Source organism: Triplophysa dalaica, chromosome 24 (assembly GCF_015846415.1).
Source record: "Triplophysa dalaica isolate WHDGS20190420 chromosome 24, ASM1584641v1, whole genome shotgun sequence".
In the NCBI taxonomy this organism is placed as follows: domain Eukaryota; kingdom Metazoa; phylum Chordata; class Actinopteri; order Cypriniformes; family Nemacheilidae; genus Triplophysa; species Triplophysa dalaica.
The window spans coordinates 16,297,573-16,319,418 of record NC_079565.1 but is presented as its reverse complement, the minus strand read 5'-3'; the positions used below and the strand labels follow the sequence as shown (position 1 = coordinate 16,319,418).

The following is a 21,846-nucleotide window of genomic DNA, read 5'->3' as shown; positions in this document are numbered from 1 at the left end:
CACTTGAGTTTCTCTAGAGTAGATTTTGTCTAATTACAAGCAATAGCCAGAGGTTAGTTAGGTAGACATTTTGTAATACCTCGTCAAGAAGGAATATTTCAATTCTGTACGGGGAGACTTGATGTTGACCTCAGGCCAGTGGCAACACGTGTGCGTCTGATGAAACGTCTGGACCTGTTCTGTGATACTTCACACTTCAAAGGAGAAAATACTACAGGAGCGGTCGACTGAATTTGCACATGGTTTGTCTTAAAGCATATGTGATGCGATCTACGAAAACCCATCGCATAGTGACATTTACATATTACCAGTTTTAATATCATATGAAAGATAAAAACACACTTTATTTGGATTAGGACTTTCTGCTTCAACGTAACCCAGATACACTGGATGTACTATGACATTTTTCAAAGGGTATTTTTCTTACCTTTTATTATTGATGAATGAAGGTGGAACACTTGGAAGATTACTATGCAATGACAACTATCATTGAATAACGATGGAGATTCTGTCTGATGTGGTCCTTAAAACTTTATCTGTTTTCCAGGGGCCAAAGAAGCATCCATAACACACGCCACTCATCTCATGATGACACAGGGGAGGAGGATGTTGTCATCACATAGTTAAGAGAGTAACAAAGCCTCTGTCATCACACACTGTTCATTATATCTGTTTTATGTCTATGTGTCTGTCTGTATATCCCCCAGTCTATCTCTCTATCTGTCGAAACCACTTTCACGTCAGACTATGGCAAAAGCATTTTAGAAAAACATTCTAGAATGTGAACAACGAGACCGGAGCGTTGGTTAGTCCACTTATGCTGTCAATTGAGGAAAGGCATATCATTTTTTGGATGTGCATTAAGGAATTTATTCACTAAATGTGTTTCTATTCGCGCACATCTTCTTGTCTGCTAAAAATATATCTGACTTAATTGAGCGCATATGTTTTTAATGTGCTTTTTTACTATTTATATGCGTCATGCATTTTATGTGATATGTTCTTCTCAAGCTCACAGGGATCAAATTGAGTTCTCTTTTACATATTTTTGCACGTGAAGATATTTACATTGGCAAAGTTTAAACACTTAAACACGTGCAAATGATAAACTTTCATGACTATGCAGCACTCTAGTGAAAATATGTCCTTTTCCTTTGTGCAGTCATTTATCTAAATAAATTCTTGAAACTTTAGCATAGAAAACATTGTGGCTTAGTTTCCTTTGTTATTGCCTGTTGTTTTTATACAGTAAGTGAATTCTAAAGACCATGGTCTCTATGTGAAATGATTATTTTGTAGACATTGTTGAAAAATTAAACAACATGAAACAACTGGGTGTGAGGAATTAAACAAATAGTTGTTTTAATATATTTAACATGTTGTTTAGAAAAAATTCAAACAAATATTTGACCCTGACAACAAAACCAGTCTTATGGGTCAATTTTTCTAAATGGATATTTTTACATAATCTGAATAAATAAGATTTATATTGGTGTATGAGTTGTTAGGATAGTTGTTAGCATCTTATAACCCATCAACAAGAGCCTGACATGGCATGGGGACAAATGATCTTTGGAAGAATGTGCATTGTTTTTGATTGAACTAATCCAAAGACCTTTTGAGGTCATTCTTGAAAAACTGTAGCATTTGTTTTAAATGTGTCTGTAAGATCAAGGCCACATTAAGACCATAAAGGGCCCCAGGGCTTAACCCTCTTGAGGGGCCCTCCACCAGAACTACTGCCTACATTCTGGTAATTGTCTTAACCACAAAGATTATTTTCAGTCTTTTTTTAAAGGGTCAAAAGCAAATGCTAGTGCAAAACTGTTATGAATGGTAACTCTGCCAACATGCTTAATAAACGTTTTATGGTGATGCAACCGCAATCTTAAAAACCATTCACGTGTCGCATCTCTTGCACGCTTAAGTTTTCTTTTTAAAATGTTTACGTGTGCCAAGCACAATCAAAAGAGTGAGTGATGCAGTCATGACATGCCCTTTTTTCCAGGTGTGAAAAACAGCTTATTCTGTGCCAATGACGCAAGCTCCTGAGATCATGGAAAAAAAACGTTTCTGTTTTTCATAGATGTGAACGTCCCAAACACACATAGTCGTCTCTTAAGTTTATTTAGTTGATGTTGAGGATTCAGTGAATGAGAGGGTAAATGACAATACAGTTTAACATTTCTGTATTCTTTTGATATGGTAAAAGAATTAGAAATTGCAAGTGCAGATGCACTGTCAAATTTACATTTGCTGGGAGTCGGAAGTCCACCAGTCCGCCTAGAAAAAAAAATTGTTTACCAAGCTGATTAAATAAATCCTTTTAAGAAAGAATAAACATACCCGGCAAACCTGTTTTAACTTTGAAAATAGTGTTAGAATAGAACAGTGCTGCACTTTTATTCTGTAACAGCGTGTGTACTCCACAGATTTTCATCAGTGGAGACTCTTAAAAGGCTGGACCCTGAAACCTTACACCGCGGGAGGGGAGTGAAACATAACAACAGATAGAGGAACTACTTTGAGTACAGCAAATTGAAAGAGAGAGGGTGCATGGGGCGAGAGAGAATGTGAGTCAGAAGGGAGGGAAGGAAAGAGGAGAGGTGATGTCAGTGCAGCTGAGTTCAGAGAGTAAACAGAACTTGAGGCCATAGCATGTGTTTATCTGCACTGCTTCACGCGTGCAGCCAGCAGGCATGCGGCATTCTCTCCTTGAGCTTCAGCTCTCGGCCCTGCATCACCCTCCTCATCTTCCTCCTCCTGCTTGCTCAGGGGACAGCCTGGCCGTATGGTGAGTGTCTGTTTTCAAAAAGAGTCTCTGTGTCTTGTTCTTTGCGATCAGCTGTCTGTCTGTACACATCAAGACTATTTGTAAACAGAGGGAGAGACAATATCTGCTTATGCTTTCAATCACTATGCTACTGCTGGATTGCATTAGATTGTAGATTGGGAGATAACTAGTGGATTTTCCGTGAAATGAAATGTTACATTTATCTGTTGTCTTGGAACAAAACTGTATTCGTGAGATGCTACATTCCTGCTCTCAGTCAGGACTCCCAAAGTGACACATCAGACTGTACATTCTGTGACTCTTTCTTGGTTAGATGTAAACAGACCAGTCGTTGGTGAGGATAGAGGAATAAAGGCAAAGGTCGGACAAGGACAAGAATGATAGATTTTTAGGAAACACCTCCCCCTCCCAACCAAGAGAGGAAAGTCAGATTTTGGAAATGAATATTAGTTCATCTAAAAGTTATGCCTTACCTCATGTGTAGTTATCCCAACCACAACTCTAGTCAAGAGCCTAACAAAGACAGAACATACACAAACACTGGCTAGATAGTCAACAAAGACATCCAGATGTTTGTGGTTTCCCCTCAAGTGTGTGTGAAGGTATATGAATAGAGAGAGCACTGCCAAGAGGAGGAGTTTCCTGCTGTAGAGCTGCTAAATCATTCAGATCTAAGGAATATCTGACCCCTGCACTAATGTGTGCTTTTGGACTAAACATTTAACATTATGTCAAGTACTATTGATAGCAAAAGATACGATGATGTTACTTCTTCAAACTGCTGTATGCAGATCAGAATTAGACACGACTAACTGAGTTTGCTCTCTTATATTGAACTTTACGTTCAAAGGGAAGAGCCTTCTTAAAGGAATAGTTCACCTTAAATGAAAATTTCATGATAATTCACTCACCCACATCATGTCATGCAAGATGTCCGTGTGTTTATTTCTTCTGCTTTTTTGAGGCTTATGAGGAAAGAAATCCAGTAAGACACAAAGCAAGTTACAATTGGGGCTAGCATACTTTAGATGTTCTGCTGTTATTTGATCCGGAGCACATGTTCTATTCATAGCTAATTTCACAATGGCATAGCCCACCTCATCAGGTCTGATAAGACAAAGTCATGAGACAAAACAATCACACGGATATATTTTAAGATGCAGTGAGACCGCTTACATTTTGGTCTGGGCTAGGCTTTAGTCCTTTCCAGAGAAACGCCCCCAGTTATAAAGAAACAAGAATAGAGGATGAAACTGCACTTGATGATGCTGACAGTGCAGTCCACTGATGATCAGCAGCCCATAATGTCAAGTCTCCCGTCCAGCACCTGGTTTCCCTGCACATAGAATTCAGAGTTGGTACTCTTCTTCATTCTTCAATACACATCTTCATTTAATGTTCTTATTCTAGATCTGGACTTATGCTCTGGGTCTTGTTGTTTTCCAGAGAGGATTTTTATTTATATAAATACATTTAGATCATTTTATTTAGTGATTGATATGATGCACTACATTCACAGAAACAAATGATTGATAGTTTAACTCATTAGAAACATAAACTCATCAGGGATTTTTGTAACTAGTTGGCATGATGTGATCTTGTGTATGTAATTAGATCATTCTTGATGCTTTATAGATTACAGGTTCCTGCATAACTACTGTCCGGGGCCAGAGTGGAGCGTGATGTGCAGGGGATGTTGTGAATATGACGTCATCCACTGTAAATGTCCTCTTCAAGGGACCCCTGTGGGTTATGCAGTGCCATGCTGTCGTAATGTCGCAAATGAATGTGATCCCTGCATTATACACCCCGGTAAGGGGAAGGTGATGGTTTGAAGTCTATTTTGAGTATTTTTATTGATGTTTTAGCTAAATTGATGTTAAAGCTAAATGTACTATTTTTAAATGTAAGCTTTGTTTTTGAAAATATAAACCATTGTAATCTTTAAAGGGGTCATGACATGAATTACTTTTTTTCAGAAATGTACAAAAATTTATTATTTATGACCTATCTTCCAGACAGTTTTTAATTTTACCAATAAAATGTGCAAATAGTATTTAAATGAAATACGTTACTCACAGTTTGCTGTTTGGCCTGTAACAATTGTCCCTGCGCCCCAGAGTTTGATTGAGCGGCTGCCTGACCAATCATAACACTTATATTAACAGTGCCTCATTGCAATTCGCCCTTTTGTCCGACAAACAAACCAAAGAGTAGAGTTAAACTGGTGTTCCGAAAATGTATGCCTCATGACAATGTGATTTTTCATAGTCCTTTGTGATTGTTGCTTGTCATCTCGTCACACTGTATGAACATGATTACAGCTAAAAGTCATGTCACACTGTTCATCTAAAACAGACTCGCACAAGAAGACAAGTCCAAAGTTTTACCCCATAGGTCTTGATCTCAAGATCCACTTTCCTACAGAGTTACATTTGGGAGATGGTTTTATCCAAAGCGACTTACATTGCTTTATACTATACATTTTACATAGGTATTTGCAATCCCTTGGGATCGAACCCACAACCTTGCGTTGTTAACACAATGCTCTAACCACTGAGCTACAGGAAAGCTACATTGTTATATGTTATAACTGTACATTATATTTGTTTGAGGCATAGATATTTTTTAACAAGTGTTTTCACTACTAAAACAATTTCTTGTAATCAGCTATGGAGATGACAGATGAGCCAAATGACTACAGTCTGTCTGATTAATATTGCAAAGTTCAATGCAGGAGAGATCATCGCTATCTGAGCATGTATTCGTTTCATTTTCAGTCACCTGATGCACATCAGTGGCTTTACGTTTTACTCTATGGGTTCTGTCTTTGTGTCTCTTCCATTTAACTGTTTTGCATACTCTTTCAATGTGCCTCTTTTTATGACACTTTCTACGCTCCTTATATAATCACTTTCATAATGAGAAATTTTTCCCCAACAATGACATTTATGCTTCGGCAATAATTAATTTGCTGCACATTCTATTGCTTTTTGTTGCAATTCCACTGCATCTTTTGCTACCGTCTCCATTGATACTGAAATGTTCAATGCACGTTCAAAGCTCAGGTCCTTTTCTGTTTTGCATGTCTCTCAATGCGTCTGTCAGTCCAGCACCAAACTGACAATGCTCAGAAAGTCTGCGTAGTCCTGTTATATATTCAGAGATACTTTCTTCCCTGGCTTGATTTCTCTTATGGAATCTAAACCTTTCTTCAATCACCGGGGGTTTGGGGTTTAAATGTGCATGTCAAATATCCACGGTTTCTTTGAAAGTTTTTTCTGCTGGTTATTTGGTGCTTAATAGACTACGAACCAATCCGTACGTCTTCACGCCCATCACACTCAACAAAACAGCCGCTTTTTTTCATTTGCAACTTCGTAAGCCCTACAATACAGCTCCACTCTTTCAACATAAGTTCCCCAATCCTCAACATTGCTGTCAAACGTGGCGATAGATCCAATCATCGACATTTTGCCTATTCCTGAATCTGTTCATACTAATTGCACTTTCACCTTCATGTTGAAGTTGTCCTTTTTTTCTTTCCACTCTTTTCAGTGTGTTGTCTTAGTAAGTGTCAATCAAGTCCTTGTCGCCAATTTTCTGGTGTCTGTGGTAAGCACACATTAGAAGAATGACATCAAAACGTGTGATGCAGGAACAACAATTCTCTCTTTACTGAACTTGTTCTGAATTGCTAGAACATTCATCTACAAAGGGGCAGTCCTTCAACATATACATACAGTGTTATGCAAAAGTTTACACACCCCTTGCAGAATCTGAAAAAAGCTCAATCTTTTTGAAAAATAAGAGGATTTTTGAAAATGAAGGTTTATTTTTAATTTAGTTCTGCCCTGAGCAAATTATTTCACTAAAGAAATGTTAACATAAAGTTCACACTAATGAATAATAACAGAATTTTTTAAAAATATCTAAGTGCAGAAGTTTAGACGCCCCTGATTCTTAATACGGATGTTACCTAAACCATCAAGAGACTCAAACACAACTGTTTCAATAGATAGAAACATTCAATGCTGCCCACATAGTCTACACCAGGGTTCCTCAAATCTTACCCTGGAGGTCCGGAGCACTGCAGAGTTTAGCTCCAACCCTGATCAAACTTGCATACCTGTGATTTTCTAGTGATACTGAACAACTTGATTAGCTTGCTCAGGTGTGTTTGATCAGGGCTGGAGCTAAACTCTGCAGTGCTCCGGACCTCCAGGGTAAGATTTGAGTAACCCTGGTCTACACCATGCATTTAAAGTCAGGTGGGTGCAAACCTCTGAAAATGCTTTTGATGTAAAAAAATATATATTTATTTTCCTGATTAACATTTATGTATTTTTTAAACTCCTGAAGGACATTAGTAAATGAAAATATAACAATTTACACCAAAACCATTTTCAGAGGTTTACACCCACCTGCCTTTAAATGAATGGTGTTGACTTTGTGGGCAGCACTGAATGTTTCTATCTATTGTAATAGTTGTGTATGAGTCTCTTGATTGTCCTCAATGTAAACAGATGAATCTCAACATCACAGAGTTACTGCTGCACATGAGTCAATTGTCCAGTAATGCTGAAAAAGCAAAGATTGTGGAGGACCTGGGTGATTGTTTTGAAGATCAGTGGACAGTCTAATGACTAAACAACTATGACTAAGCGTAAAAAACTCTCATTGATTCTTTAGTTAATACAAAGACTTTAATTATGACAAAGAACACAAAACAAAAACCAGGTAGCACAGAAGTGGCACACTCAAGAAAATGACCGAGCACAGGACAATGAAACAAGAGGACTATATAAAGAGGAAGAAATCAAACAGGGACAGGTGCTGGGCATGAACTATTTAACAATCAATAACGAGACGCAAGGGCGGGAAACACAGACGAGACTCAAATAGATGAAAGTGAAAGGCCAAAAAGGCCAAAAACTTCTCTCTCCACATATAACAGGGGCTTCGGTTGTGATTCTGACCCAAAACCAAGAAATATCTGACAAGAAGGGGCAGAATCATGACAGACTAATGTCGGACATAGAAAAAGGGATTAAAAGGCACACTTGTTTTTACAACAGCACAACGTTTGTCTGACATCTGACACGCGTCACGCTGCATGTTCGGACAACTGCATGCAGTCAAGAATCAGACTTCTGCGTATATGCTATTGAAACGGCCCTGATGCCAAGACCATGTTAAAGATCTCAAAAGATCAAAAGACATTTGATTGTCATGACCCCTTTATTGTTATTACATAAAAGTCAATAAACCTTCACAAAAAGTAATTCATTAGAATATAATTTTTTGAGATGAGTAACTCATGCCTTTATATCAACACTATGGTCCACATTATTCTTTAAATTGTCTTTCAATGTTGTTTTTCCACTTTAGGCTGCAGCATATTTGAGAACTGCAAACGCTGTAACAATGGCACCTGGGGCCCAAGGGATGATTTTTTTCTGAAAGGGCGTTACTGTGCAGAGTGTCGGCCTGGCTGGTCTGGTGGGGATTGTTTAAGTGAGTTCTTTTACAATCTGCTGTGTCCATGGAGGCATACAGAGACGTTTAAAATTCATTCTCGCTCTTAAACATAACTGTTAAAGCGTTTGGTTTAGTTTTTGCTTACATCGCATGACAGCAGTTTGAAGTTATAGCTGCACTCAGTGACTTTGATTGAAGGTTGTTGGGTGGGTGTTTGTGGGGAGTGAGGAAGTTTGTTGGTTGTGGGGATTCATCAGCTGGGCCTGTGTGGGTCTGGTCTGGTCTTATTTTGTGGTCGAAGTCGGACAACAGAGGAATAAAGTTACAACATGCCATTACTATTTCCCTGGTTGTTCCTCTGTTTTCTGGTGTCGATCGTGGAGTGGGACCGGGTTGAACCTGCACGATTTTTGGTGAGTGGGACTTTCTGGCTGCAGATGGTGGGCTCTCCCTCTTCCTCGTGGATATTTGCTTGGTGGCTTTTGGTCAGGGTCACTGAGTGCAGCTATGACACATCATAGGGGATCTGGCCCTCCCGGCTGAGCCTGTTTTCTCCCAAGGTTTTTTTCTCCATTTATCAATCATTGGAGTTTGGGTTCCTCGCCACAGCAGGGCAGTGTTGGCTTGTCACTGGGAGACTGCATTTATTTATTTATTTATTAGATATTATTTATTAGAAGGATCTTGCTTGGTCTATAAACACTGTGCTGTGGTTTACCTTTCTGCTTTTTCTGCTTTTCTTATTTTCTCCTGTAAAGCTGCTTTGGAACAGTGCACATTGTGAAAAGGGCTACATAAATAAATTGAATTGAATTACTTGTTTAAAAATGACTCGGAGAGTATTGACATTCAGACTGGTTGTTCTTAACTCTGCCCGACCGTTCACACTAGTCAGTTGAACCAGACGTTAGGTTTCAAACTCGCCCGGGCGTGGTTTGATTTGGACAGTGCGAGTACGTTCTTAAGGATTTTTTTTTCAGATAAGCAAAATTATATACATGCAGCAATAAAAAAAAACTTTTCAGACAGTTTTTCTGATTTTAAAATGTACTATTTATATATACAGTTGTGTTCAAAATTATTCAACCCCCACTGAAATTGATTGTTTTGGTCGGTTTGACATTGACTATGATCATTCAGTCATCCTGCTTACAATTAAATCAAAGAGGCACGTGTAGGTCAGACAAATATAACATAACATTTATAATGAAATAACCACAAATGTCTTTTCTGAGCTCACATCATTATCAGTTTTATTCAACCCCCAAGTGACATTCAATCTTAGTACTTAGTACAACATCCTTTTACAGTTATAACAGCTTTTAAACGTGAAGCATAGCTTGACACAAGTGTCTTGCAGCGATCTACGGGTATCTTCGCCCATTCATCATGGGCAAAAGCCTGAAGTTCAGTCACATTCTTAGGCTTGCGCACTCCAACTGCTTTCTTTAAGTCCCACCAGAGGTTCTCAATCGGATTTAAGTCTGGTGACTGCGATGGCCACTTCAAAATGTTCCAGCCTTTACATGCTTCACAGTAGGCAAGGTTTTCTTTTCTTCATAGGCCTTGTTCTTCCTCCTCCAAACATAGCGTTGATCCATGGGCCCAAACAGTTCTAATTTTGTTTCATCAGTCCACAGAACACTATCCCAAAACTTCTGTGGTTTGTCCACATGACTTTTGGCATACTGCAGTCGACTCTTCTTATTCTTTGGGGACAGCAAGGGGGTGCGCCTGGGAGTTCTGGCATGAAGGCCTTCATTACGCAGGGTGCGCCGTATTGTCTGAGCAGAAACTTCAAATCTTTTCTCAGTTCCTCAGCAGTCACACGGGGACTTTTCTCAACTCTACGCTTCAGGTAGCGCACAGCAGTCGAAGTCAGCATTTTCTTTCTGCCACGACCAGGTAGCGTTTCAACAGTGCCCTTTGCCTTGAATTTGCGAATGATGCTTCCTATGGTGTCTCTTGGTATGTTTAACATCTTTGCAATCTTCTTATAGCCATTGCCCTTCCTGTGAAGAGTAATCACCTGTTCTCTTGTCTTCCTGGACCATTCTCTTGACCTCACCATGTTTGTAACCACACCAGTAAATGTCTAGAAGGAGCTGAGTATCACAGTCGATTTAAAGCTGCCTAATTGGTGCTTATTAGGCTTTATTGCTGCTTCCTGATATCCACAGGTGTTTTCAATACCTGATTGAAAACACTTCATTTAACCTCTGTTCTTCAGAGTGGTAGTCTTTAAGGGGTTGAATAATTATGTCAATGAAGAATACACAAAAGAAACATTTACTACTGTATTACAAAACTAATTGATGTCATTTTAGTTGCATATGGTTCTTTAAGAAGTCCTTGTAGGATTTCATTCTGAATACAATTACAAATGTACACTAAATTCCCTAAAACCATTTACAGCATTGGGGGTTGAATAATTTTGAACACAACTGTATGTGTTTGGGTAAAATTCAAATTTTTGTTTCATTCTGTGAAGTATCAACAATATTTTTTACCAAATTTCTAATAAAAATATTGTCTATTGTTGATAAATGAAAACTGGAGTAACAGGTCAGAATACAAGAAAAGATGCTCTGTATTTTTTCAGACCTTAAATACTGTAATGAAAACAAGTTCTGATTCACTTTCAAGCAAGCGTCAGTAATATTTGTGCATGTATTTAGGAAAGTCCATACATCTAGAAACGTGATTTGAAATGGAAATGTGGAAAGGTCTCTTTACTTTTTTCCGCAGCTGTATATCCAGTGAACACTGCTAAATGTAGAAGAATATAAGAAAACAGGACAGGAACTTTATAGACAAAGTAAAATAAATGTATTGCCTCTTTGCTATAGTGGAGATCATTTACCCTTAAACAACTGCAAATAAAACTTTTATGATATGAAACGTACAATTTATCCAATTTGAAGTATTAAATATCAGTTATTTTTAATAGTGTATGTTTTTAATAAAAACAAATTGATAAGCTTAAATATAAAATGTTAAAACTAGACGGTGTTTGAGTAAGATTGAAATGTTTTAGTTTTTAAATGATACAGATTTCAGTACAAATTAAGTTTAATACAAATAAATGCATTCTTGACAAAATAATTTTACTGACTCTTTACTCCTATTTGAGCGTGTGGAGGGGTGATTCATAGGAGGCAGGGTCACCTAGTGCTGGAAAGTTACCCAACCAATGCCCGCTGTGAATGGACACTAAAAGTGGACCAGACTTTTACCATTGATCTAAGGTGAGAAATCACAAACTGTGAAATAGCATCAACATTTTTTCAAATCACATAATTCTATGATGAAAAATGAACAGACTACATGTGGGTGGAAAACTTTTAAAAATAGAATAAGAGTAAGGGACTGAGTGTGTTAGCTATCTCTTAATATTCCTATGAACTGTTTACACACAAGTGTAAGTGAAAAGGAATTTAATAACTTAATTAATGTGAATTTGATGTACTTAGTTAATTCGTAAGAGCTTAATTATATTTATTTAAAAAATATATATAAATATATCATCAACTATATCCGAGTTTTTTGTGATTAGTTTTTGAAGTTAGACCAACAGTCAGACTAACAGTACAATAATTTCATGTTTGGTTTAAGTATAATCCCTCCATCCATTTGCGTGTTCTTGGACTGTGCCCATACATCAGCATGACACATTTGGTGACTATTTCTGCTGTCTGTCAAATTTGTTGATGCGCTGTACGAGAATGGTTTGACCAATCAACACGAATATAACTTTTTGTCAAGAGTGTCTCCAGATGCTACATACCAAATTTTGTGCAAACTGGAGAAATTGTCCAGGAGGAGTTTATAAAAGTACATTTTGCAAAAAAATTAAATAGCTGGAACAATTTTATGACAGAAAATGACGTCTTTTGAGGCAAGGATTCAGATAATTTTACGGTTCAAAGTTTATGAGCAAAAGAGTAAGTGAAACTTTGAACTAGTGGTGACGCCAAAGAATTAGAGACTCCAGTAAAACATGAGACAGACAGTGTGCCAATTGTCATAACTTTCCTATGTACGGTTCTGTGGGCTGCCATAGACTGCAATAATGGAAGAAATGTGTTTCAAGGCAGTTAAAGGTGTGATGAACTGGCCTTGTTTATTGTTTAATACTGTTGTATGAGGTCTCCTTGTGGCCATTTGTGGGGGAATTTTTACATGGCCCATACACACAGGATTAAGATCACAGAGAACCTCTGCAATTAATACAATGACTAGAGATCCTCAGGTAATATTAATCTCGTGTGAATAGTGCTCAGGGCACATCAAGCGATCTCTAAACAAAAAAATAGTGACGCATAGTACAGATATGTTGTACTCACATAAGATTGCTGCACTGTTCCTTTCAGATCCCATTACTAATGTCAGAATCTGAAGGAAGGTTATGCAGCTACTGTTCTTTCACTACCAGTCACTCCACAATATTTTGCGATCTTTAACAGCATGTTTTTTGCTTGCTCGCTCTATCTGGTTCTGGTCAATGTGTGTTACTTCAGAACTGTCATGAGTGAACCAGTGGGCGGGGCTAGAGAAGTAGTCCCTGATATTTTCTGTGTAGGTTCAACCTGTCTGTTCCACCTATGTGTGCATTCCAGGACCTGGCGTTTGCTCGGCCTGGTCACTGGTGTCAATAACAATTGTAATTTCAGTGACAAGGGCGATTTCAGTTATATATCAAAAGCTTGGGTTAAAATTGATGTCTGAATTCATGACTCCTTTAAATCTAGACATATAAGCCAATCTGTTATTTTGTCATTCGCAGGTTCATGATGCTCAGCTTGGAGTTTGATTACAGCTGTCAGTATGACTACGTGGAAGTGAGGGACGGAGACAGCTTGAACTCACGCATAATTGGTCGTTACTGTGGAAATGAGCTGCCTCCTCCAATTAGAAGCACTGGCAATTCTCTCCACATTCTTTTTGTCTCTGATGGTTACAAGAATTTTGATGGGTTTTTCGCCATCTTCCAGGAGAGTTCAGGTAGGAACCACAGGGTAAACATAAGAGTCAAAATGTCCTGGATGTCTCATGGGATAAAACATCTGAATTAACTGTTGGTTTTCTAAACTGAAGACATCTAAAACAGGGTTTCTCAACTACAGTCCTGGGGACCCAGTGCTCTGCACATTGCTATTTCTCCCTTATTTAACACACCTGATTGAAAACCATCAGCTCATTCTAAGCAATCTCTATACATTGAATTGAGTGTGTCAACAAACAAAATGTGCAGAGCAGTGGGTCCTCATGGAGTTCTGATGTAAATCAGGAAATCCTGATGTAAAACACTCTGGGATAGAAGCTGAAGTTGAAAAACTTTGTTCTTATCACTTTCAAACTGTGTGCACTACAGCTCATTGTCCACAATGCTTTAAAGATCAGGATCACACACAGTTTCTGCCATTCTCATATTAATCTTGATGATCTATGCAGCAGTGGCGCCGTTTCACCAAAACCTAGGGTATGGTGAAGTTCCTCTGTCCATACAACATCGACATTCCAAAGTAACAGAACCCTTAATTACACCACATCATATCTAAACAAAACGTGTACAAGAATCCACAAAATTGAATGATTGCACAAAGACTACCCTCACGTCCTTTAAAATGTGCTTTTCAAAGCTCTAATTTCTGCACCAAAAGGGCAACTCCATCAAAATATCTTGTAAACCCGCTGCCATTTATACTGTGTGTGACAATCACTTCAAACCCAAAGCCATATGTTGTCATTAAAAACCACCAACGACAACGTTAATCAGGTAAGAGTCTAAAATATAGGTCAAACATGAAATCAACAGCAGACAGGATTAGATAAAAACATGTCGTGCCTTGTCGCAGTGCAGTGTATTGCATTAGTAGCAGTGAGGTTGAAGAAGGGAAAAATCTGTGACAGGTTCATCCAAATGAAAACGGGTAACGTTAATCCAAAAGACACGTGGATATTAAGTTTAATAAACTGCGACTGCGCAACCCTGGCACAATAACATAAATGCATTTGACAGACAGTTTTATCCAAAGCGATTACGTCGATCCAAAGCGATCCAAAGCCTGGCCGTGCTTTTCCGGGAGAGTTGCACTAGACTTAAAAAAATCCTTTCCGAAACAAATGGGGTGCTGGGGGAGTGTATCAAGCACAGAAATACTACGGCAGTCGTCCAACTCGTTTTTTGACAAGTTGACCATGTTAAGCAAGCACGTTCAACAGTGTAATGAAGTCAGAATGCATGACATAGTGTGACCGGTTTAGTCTGCGTTGTGTTTTCTTTCGTATGAGGTAGTAACCACTCGGACATCAGATATGGTTTCGACTCTTCATTGAATCACTGATGGAAAATAATAAACAGTCTTACAGTCTTGCCCTTTTGTCCCTCTCTCCCATGCACAGCCAGTGCGAAAAGGGCAGAAGAGGTGAACGGACAAAATGGCAGAAAACAAATATGACGAGTGACATTTGTAATATACCTGATGGAAAATAATAAACAGTCTTACAGTGTGTCTTGCCCTTTTGTCCCTCTGTTAACAGAAAAGATGTGTAACATTTAACCCACGTGTTCCACGTACATTGGTTAATCAAACAATAGATAAAACTAAATGAAAGTATGTAAAACCATGATAAAATAAACACGCAAGACAATATCAGTAGTCTCACTGAGATCAACAGGAACCTACCTCTCCCATGCAAAGCCAGTGCGAAAAGGGAAGAGGAGGTGAACAGACCGGAAGTTCCGTTAAACACCGTTCACAGAATATTTATAGGGGAAGGTGCACACATAGACAGAATATCAGGTAAACACAATAAATACGCTTTTGTGTAATTCTAATATAAGAAATGAACTAGTTACATTCTGTACCTGTTACAATAGCATGTTACCTCCACTTAAAGTTTTAATAGAAAATGAAACCAACTAACAGCTATGCCTGTGTGCTCACCCATGATGCTACAGAAGCTGTGAAATTCAGGTGCAAGGTCTGCACACTATCCAAAATAGGGAGAAAGCGATAATGTATCTGTTATATTATTGTTCTACCATATCTTATTAATTTCCTGAATCTTTGGGTCATAGCAATTTGAATGCACCTCATGACGTAATGTTTATCCTCCTAAACCGTTTATCCGATTTGCACAAAATTTGGAATGCAGCATCTAGAGATAATGAATAACGATTTCCAATTGGCCAATCCGTTCTTCTATAGCTAACAGTTCCCTTTCTGTTGGTCTCTCGACGTTGTGTCGAGAATGACAGATGGGGTTCGCCCTTGAGAACCAATCAACTCTGACTACTATAGAAAAAGCCAATGAAATTTGGCGAATTAAATTTGCATGCTGGTCTCCGCCCCAGATGTCCGGTATAAAAGGAAGCCGGCGTGCAGCATTCATTTACCTTTTCTTCTTCAGAGCCTTCGCTCATGACTACGAACAAAAATAATTCAACGAAGTCTTCTTCTACATTGCCGGATCTACGACGTAGAGCAGCGGATCGTCCCTACCTGCAGCGACCTTCCCCTGGGCGTCTCGGCGGTTCCGGAGGTGTTAGAGATTTTTTCTAAAAAGGTCCTTTTCAGGACCGAGCAATCTCCAGCGCAGGAGGGGGATGGACACGATCGCTGCGTTAGGTGTCCCGGCGTCCAGCACGCTGAAGCAGTGTTTGTTGACACATCTTGCCCGCACTGCAGGCAGATTGTCATTCAGAAGTTGCGGTCACGAGTGGATGTCTTCCTACGGAAACCAGCCACCATTTCGTCTGCTACCCGGGCCGTGACATCGGTGGCTACGGCCCCGAAGTCCGCCTGTATTAGCAGCGTTAGTGATGTGGGGACCTCTGCGAACGTAAACCCGCCAGCCAAGTGCTCACAGGGCCGATCGCACCCCGATTCGCCCTTCTGAACGTTCCCCAACCGGCAGTGGCATACCGTCCGGATCCTGAGGCGCGCACTCAGAAACGATGGGTGACGTAGATAAGATGTCGCTTGCAGCATCGGAGGGAGACTGGCATCCGACTCTGACGAATCCGAGCTCCACCCCCAGTGGTCGAGCTCAGGAGGAAGCAGAAGTGATGTCAGTCATGCTAACCCGGGGATACGTGGTTCCTGGGGTCGGAGCGTGGTGCAAACCGCGCCCACCCCGGGTGCCATTTTTTTCCCGGAGCTGCATGAGGAGCTGTGCAAAACTTGGAGCGCTCCACTCACGGCCCGCTCCAGTCAAACCAGCTCCGGCTCCCTCACTGGTGGGGCAGCCAAAGGCTACGTCGAGATCCCCCGGGTGGAACGTGTGGCTACGGTGCATCTATGCCGCAGACGGCTGCCACCTGGGGGAATCGGCCACGCCTACCGTCCAAGGCGTGTAGGACTTCGGCATCACTGGTGCCGAAGCCTTGCGCTGCCTCTCTCTACGCCATGGCCATCCTGCAGGTCCTGAGGCGCTGAGAGAGCTCCACAAGGGTAAGGCCGACCCGGGTATAATGCAGGATTTCTGTGCCGCCACTGACAGCTCTCTACGGGCGACCAAGGTGGCGGCACGGTCCCTGGGTTGGACGATCTCCACGGTAGTGGTCCAGGAGAGACACCCCCGGCTGAACCTTGCGCAGATGTGTGACACCGAAAAAAGGCAATCGACCTGAAGGAGTCTTCCCTTTCGGTCTGTCCCTGTCTCCACGGGCCTTCAGGAAGATCGTGGAAGCTGCCCTTTCTCCCTGAGGGGAGGAAGGTGTGTGTGTACTAAACTATCTCAACGACTGGCCTATCATGGCACACTTGCGAGATCTGTTATGTACAGGGGACCTGGTGCTCCGGCACCTAGATCGATTGGGAATCAAGGTTAACCGAGAGAAGGGCAAACTCTCCCCAGCATCCTCTTTCTCGGTATGGAAGTCAACTCTGTCACCATGTCGGCACAACGCGCCCAGCCGGTGTTGAACTGCCTGGAACATTTCAGGCAGACAGCGGTCCCCCTGAAACAATTCAGAGGCTCCTGGGACACATGGCATCCTCGCGGGGTAATAGCCCTCGGGTTGATGCACATGAATTCTAAGGAGAGCGTGGCACACCGGAAGCAGGCGCATGGTGACGACGCGCTGCTGCCGACGCACCATAACCCCTGGTCTTCCATGACTTTTCCACGGACTAAGGTCCCTCTGGGCAGGTTACGAGGCAAGTCGTCGTGACGACGGACGCCTCCCTGCAGGGGTGCCCTGCAGGGGTGCGAACCCCCGCCTGCGCTGGCATATCAATTGCCAAGACTTGTGGGCTGTGCTACTTGCACTGAGCAGGCTGCGGCCTCTCGTGCTGGACAAGCACGTGATGGTCCGAGGACAGCACTACAGCTGTAGCGTACATCAGATCGTCAGGGTGGCATTCGATCACAGCAGCTAACACAACTTGCTCGACGCCTCCTCCGGTGGAGTCAACAGGTGACCCGTTCCCTGCGGGCCACACACACCCCGGGCAAACTGAACTAGACAGCCGTCGAGCTCTCTCGTCAGTTTATGCCTCGTGGAGAGTGGCGACTCCACCCCCGCACAGTCCAGCTCATTTGGATGCTGTTCGGGTAGGCCCAGGTATACTTGTTCGCCTCCTGCAACACCACCATTTGCCTGCTTTGGTATTCCCTGTCCGAGGCCCTCGGCACGGATATCCTTGAAGCACACCTTCCCCCCCAGGAGCCTCCTTGCACAGACACTGTGCAAGGCCAGGGAAGAGGAGCACCAAGTGTTATTGGTTACACCGCACTGGTCTAACCGCACTTGGCTTCAGAGCTGATGCTCTGGACAGCGTCTCCCCCTGACCCATTCCCCTGACAGAGGACCTGCTCTCTCAGGGGAAGGACACGTTCTGGCATCCCAGATCAGACCTCTGGAACACCCATGTCTGGTCTCTAGACGGGACGAGAAGATCCTGAGTTGGCTACTCCCCCTGTATGGCGGAAACCATCACCTAGGCTAGGGCCCCATCTACTAGGCGGTTACACGCCTCTAGACGGCGCCTCTTCTCGTCCTGGTGTCTCTCTCAACGAGAAAGACCCACTGCGGTGCTCGATGAGGATTGTGTTGTCCTTCTTACGAGACTAACATCTCCCCTCCGCACTGAATGTGTATGTAGTCGCTATTGCCACTCATCACGACTCAGTTGATGGAAAGTTTCTAGGATGACACGACTTGGTCACCAGGTTCCTAAAGGGCGCGAGAGGGCGGAATCCGCCACATCTCTGCTCCTCATCTCTGCTTGGTACCCTAAAGTGGTCCTGGGGGGCCTCTGGGCCCTCAAGAGCCCCTCGGATGTTCCGATCTTCCTCACCCGAGTAAGACGGCCCTCCTGATGGCGCTCGCTTCCATCAAGAGGGTAGAGGACCTCCGAGCATGCTCCGTGTCCCCGGATTGCCTTGAATTCGTCCCTGGAAACTCTCACGTTATCTTGGCACCCAGGCCCGGATGCGTACTCAAAAAGTTCGCACTACTCCCTTCCGGGGCAAAGTGGTGAACTTGCAGGCGCTCCCCATCGGGGAGGAAGACCCAACCCAATTTGTGTTGTGTCCAGTACGTGCATTGCGCCTCTACCCGGACCGCACACAGAGCTCAGAAGCTCTGAACAGCTCCTTGTCTGTGTTGGAGGACAGCAGAAGGGGAAGGCTGTCACTGGGTCATGCATGCCGTTACGACGATCTCAGAATCTCCAATGCCCATTGGCAGTGAGGGCTCACTCTGCATGGGGTATAGCCACCTCCTGGGCACTTGCCAGAAGCGCCTCTCTAGCAGACATTTGTTGAGCTGCGGGTTGGGCTAACAACCTTTGTGTAAACCCGGTGTCAGCCCACGTCCTGCGTGGCGACATGTACGACTGGCATCAAGGGGGGCGTATGCCTGCGAAAGCACCTTTCCACCCTCCAGTAGGTTGGGTCAGTGTGCTATCTACCTCTCTTCTTACCCAAATACTGGTCAAGAACAGGCATTCCATCCATCACTTAGCAAGCACAACCTGGGGGCTGGCTGGGCAGAGCAGCCTTCCCCCTTTGGCCGGGATACCATGTGAACTATCACAGATAGCTCTAACCGGACCTAGTGCTACCGGACGTCTGTAACACCCCCTCCGTGGGCTATTCCGTCTGATGTATCCTCATAAGAATTGTTCCCACTCCTGGTAACCCGTGAGCTTCCCCAGGTGGACCTACTCAGTCCGCGCGTTCCATGCGTTCTCCTCCAAGGACGAGACCATACCTATATCCACCATATTCCTCCCCATGGGTAGGAGGTGGCCTCTGCAGCGCATCCCTAATTAAGGAAGTTGTGCTTACCCGGTGTAAACCCCAGCCGGACGGCCTCTCGCCAGTAGAGAGCTAAGGCCTCCGTCCGTGAAAGGTTACGGTCAGGGCTGTACCCATCTTTCTCCTAGAAAGCTCTGGAACCCCCCGACCACCACACTGGAAGGTTACAGTTTCGCGAAAGCATCAAGCTGACACGCCCAGGCCTGTTACCGTCGCATCGCTAGAGATTGTGGCGCAATACAGCGTTGTGGCGTTTTCCATAGGAACCCCATCTGTCGTTCTCGACACAACGTCAAGAGACCGACAGAAAGGGAACGTCTTGGTGACGTATGTAACCTCAGTTCCCTGATGGAGGGAACGAGACGTTGTGTCCCTTATGCCACAAACACGTATCGTATTCTGCTGCAGTCGTGAGAGGCTCTCAGGCTCTTAAGAACAAGAGGTAAATAAATGCTGCACGCAGTCTTCCTTTTATACCGGTAATCCGGGGGCGGAGACCGGCATGCAAATTTCATTCGCCAAATTTCATTGGCTTTTTCTATAGTAGTCAGAGTTGATTGGTTCTCAAGGGCGAACCCCATCTGTCGTTCTCGATACAACGTCTCGTTCCCTCCATCAGGTAACTGAGGTTACATACGTAACCAAGACGATTTCCAATAATCCAGAATTATGATATATGGCGTTTTTTGCCTATTACTTCTGAAATCCTTCATCAAAAGTTCTTCTTACATTCATTGAGTCATGACAGGTTGAACCATCAAGATCGATCGCCATTTAAGATCTTCAGATCTCTCACCCCTAGTTCATGAGTCCCTTGTTTGTTCTAAACAGTTAAACTAAACTTATTTAGTACAATTTACCTTGATCTTCAAATTTTAAAAGTTTTCAATAAATAGTTGCGTTTGAGCCCCTCAACTTTCCTCATTGTGAAAAGATGGATCTCAATATGCTGGAAAACTGAAGAATCTCCAGGCTCTGGAAGATTTTTCTGAAGAACAGTTCTCAGTTTAACTGTTAACAAATAAAGGACTCAGGACCAACCATCACAGCACAAAAAAGCACCTGTAGATCATCCATAAAACCACACACAGAACCAAGCTTTAACACTGACTTATTTTAATAATTTCAGCTATTTTTTTGGCTTGAGGACCATATGTAAACATATTTTATGTAAAATATCTTACTCCGGACAGAACTAAATGAAAAATAGCATGCATTTTGTATGATCTCTCTTATTTAGTTCAAATGATTCACATTGTGAATGTATATTCAGGGGCGATTTCCCACACAATGCGAAGTTTTTGATAGCTTATTGTTCTTAAATCCTCTCCGGGAAACTGCCCCATAGTGTTTATTTAGGAAGATCTAACACGTGTCTGTATGTGTGTAGCATGCGTATCCTCTCCATGTTTTCATGATGGTACCTGCATCGCAGAGTCTTCTCACTCTTTCCATTGTGCCTGTCTGGCTGGATATACTGGCAAGAGATGTGAACATGGTAAGTTGAAGAAATTAGCAATACATTGGGCCATAGCTACACTCTTAAAATTATTGTCTTCATTTTAACCACATGTTTGTGTTATCATCTTTAACACACTATGTATCTTTAACACACTATGTGTTATTTTTACCAAGAATGGTATGTTATGTTTTAATTGAAATGGAAATATACCTCTGAAACGCGCTGATTTTTTACAAAGCTCATGGCTCTGAAAAGCGAGGTGCTCTATGATTGGCCAGTAATATTGGCCAAATAGGGATGTGCACATCGATGCTGCAGTATCGATATATCGATTCTCAAAAGATGCTATTTAGGTATTAATATTTTCACAAAAGTATCGATTATCTGGTTAATTACATTAATAGTTTCAGCGTAACTAAATGAGGTTAGCTCTTGTGCATGCCGATCGGTGACACTATGTTATGAAAGTACTAGCTCTCGCGACAGTTTGACGTCACACACGGATCGGTCTCCGGCTGCGCAGCGCGGTCACATGGACGTGCTATTCAGCTATGTAACTTACACATACACAACACGCATGCATTGCACACTTCCGCATTAAACAGAGGAGAGAATTGCAAGATGGCTTAGAGGAAGGGCAAAAGTTAAGTTAATGTATTCACAGTTTATATTGTTTGTAATTTTATTAAGAGTTTTGTTAGTTAAACAATATTTTTTTCTTCAAAATACAGTGTATTACAGTACAAACAAAAAGTTAAAGCCTAAGAAAAAAGGCCTGTTTAAAAATAAGACGGCAGTGAAAATATGCAATTTTTTGTTGGTGGTATTTTTGTTT

At 42.0% G+C, this 21,846-nt stretch overlaps 1 protein-coding gene across 6 annotated transcripts in view; it reads left to right on the top strand.

The window, feature by feature from the left end:
* Positions 1–2,573: 2,573 nt before the first annotated feature.
* pamr1b (peptidase domain containing associated with muscle regeneration 1b) overlaps positions 2,574–21,846 on the top strand; it is a 47,838-nt gene continuing 28,565 nt past the window's right edge. For 4 of the 6 annotated variants that reach the window (XM_056739397.1, XM_056739394.1, XM_056739392.1 and 1 more), the window contains exons 1-6: positions 2,574–2,794; positions 4,430–4,606; positions 8,186–8,311; positions 11,409–11,523; positions 13,062–13,279; positions 20,940–21,047. In XM_056739397.1, the coding sequence (XP_056595375.1) occupies positions 2,659–2,794; positions 4,430–4,606; positions 8,186–8,311; positions 11,409–11,523; positions 13,062–13,279; positions 20,940–21,047 (880 nt within the window). In that variant the 5' untranslated portion in view covers positions 2,574–2,658. Of the gene's footprint in view, positions 2,795–4,429; positions 4,607–8,185; positions 8,312–11,408; positions 11,524–13,061; positions 13,280–20,939; positions 21,048–21,846 lie in introns of those variants that run through there. The other 2 variants (XM_056739395.1, XM_056739396.1) reach the window with 2 other exon arrangements.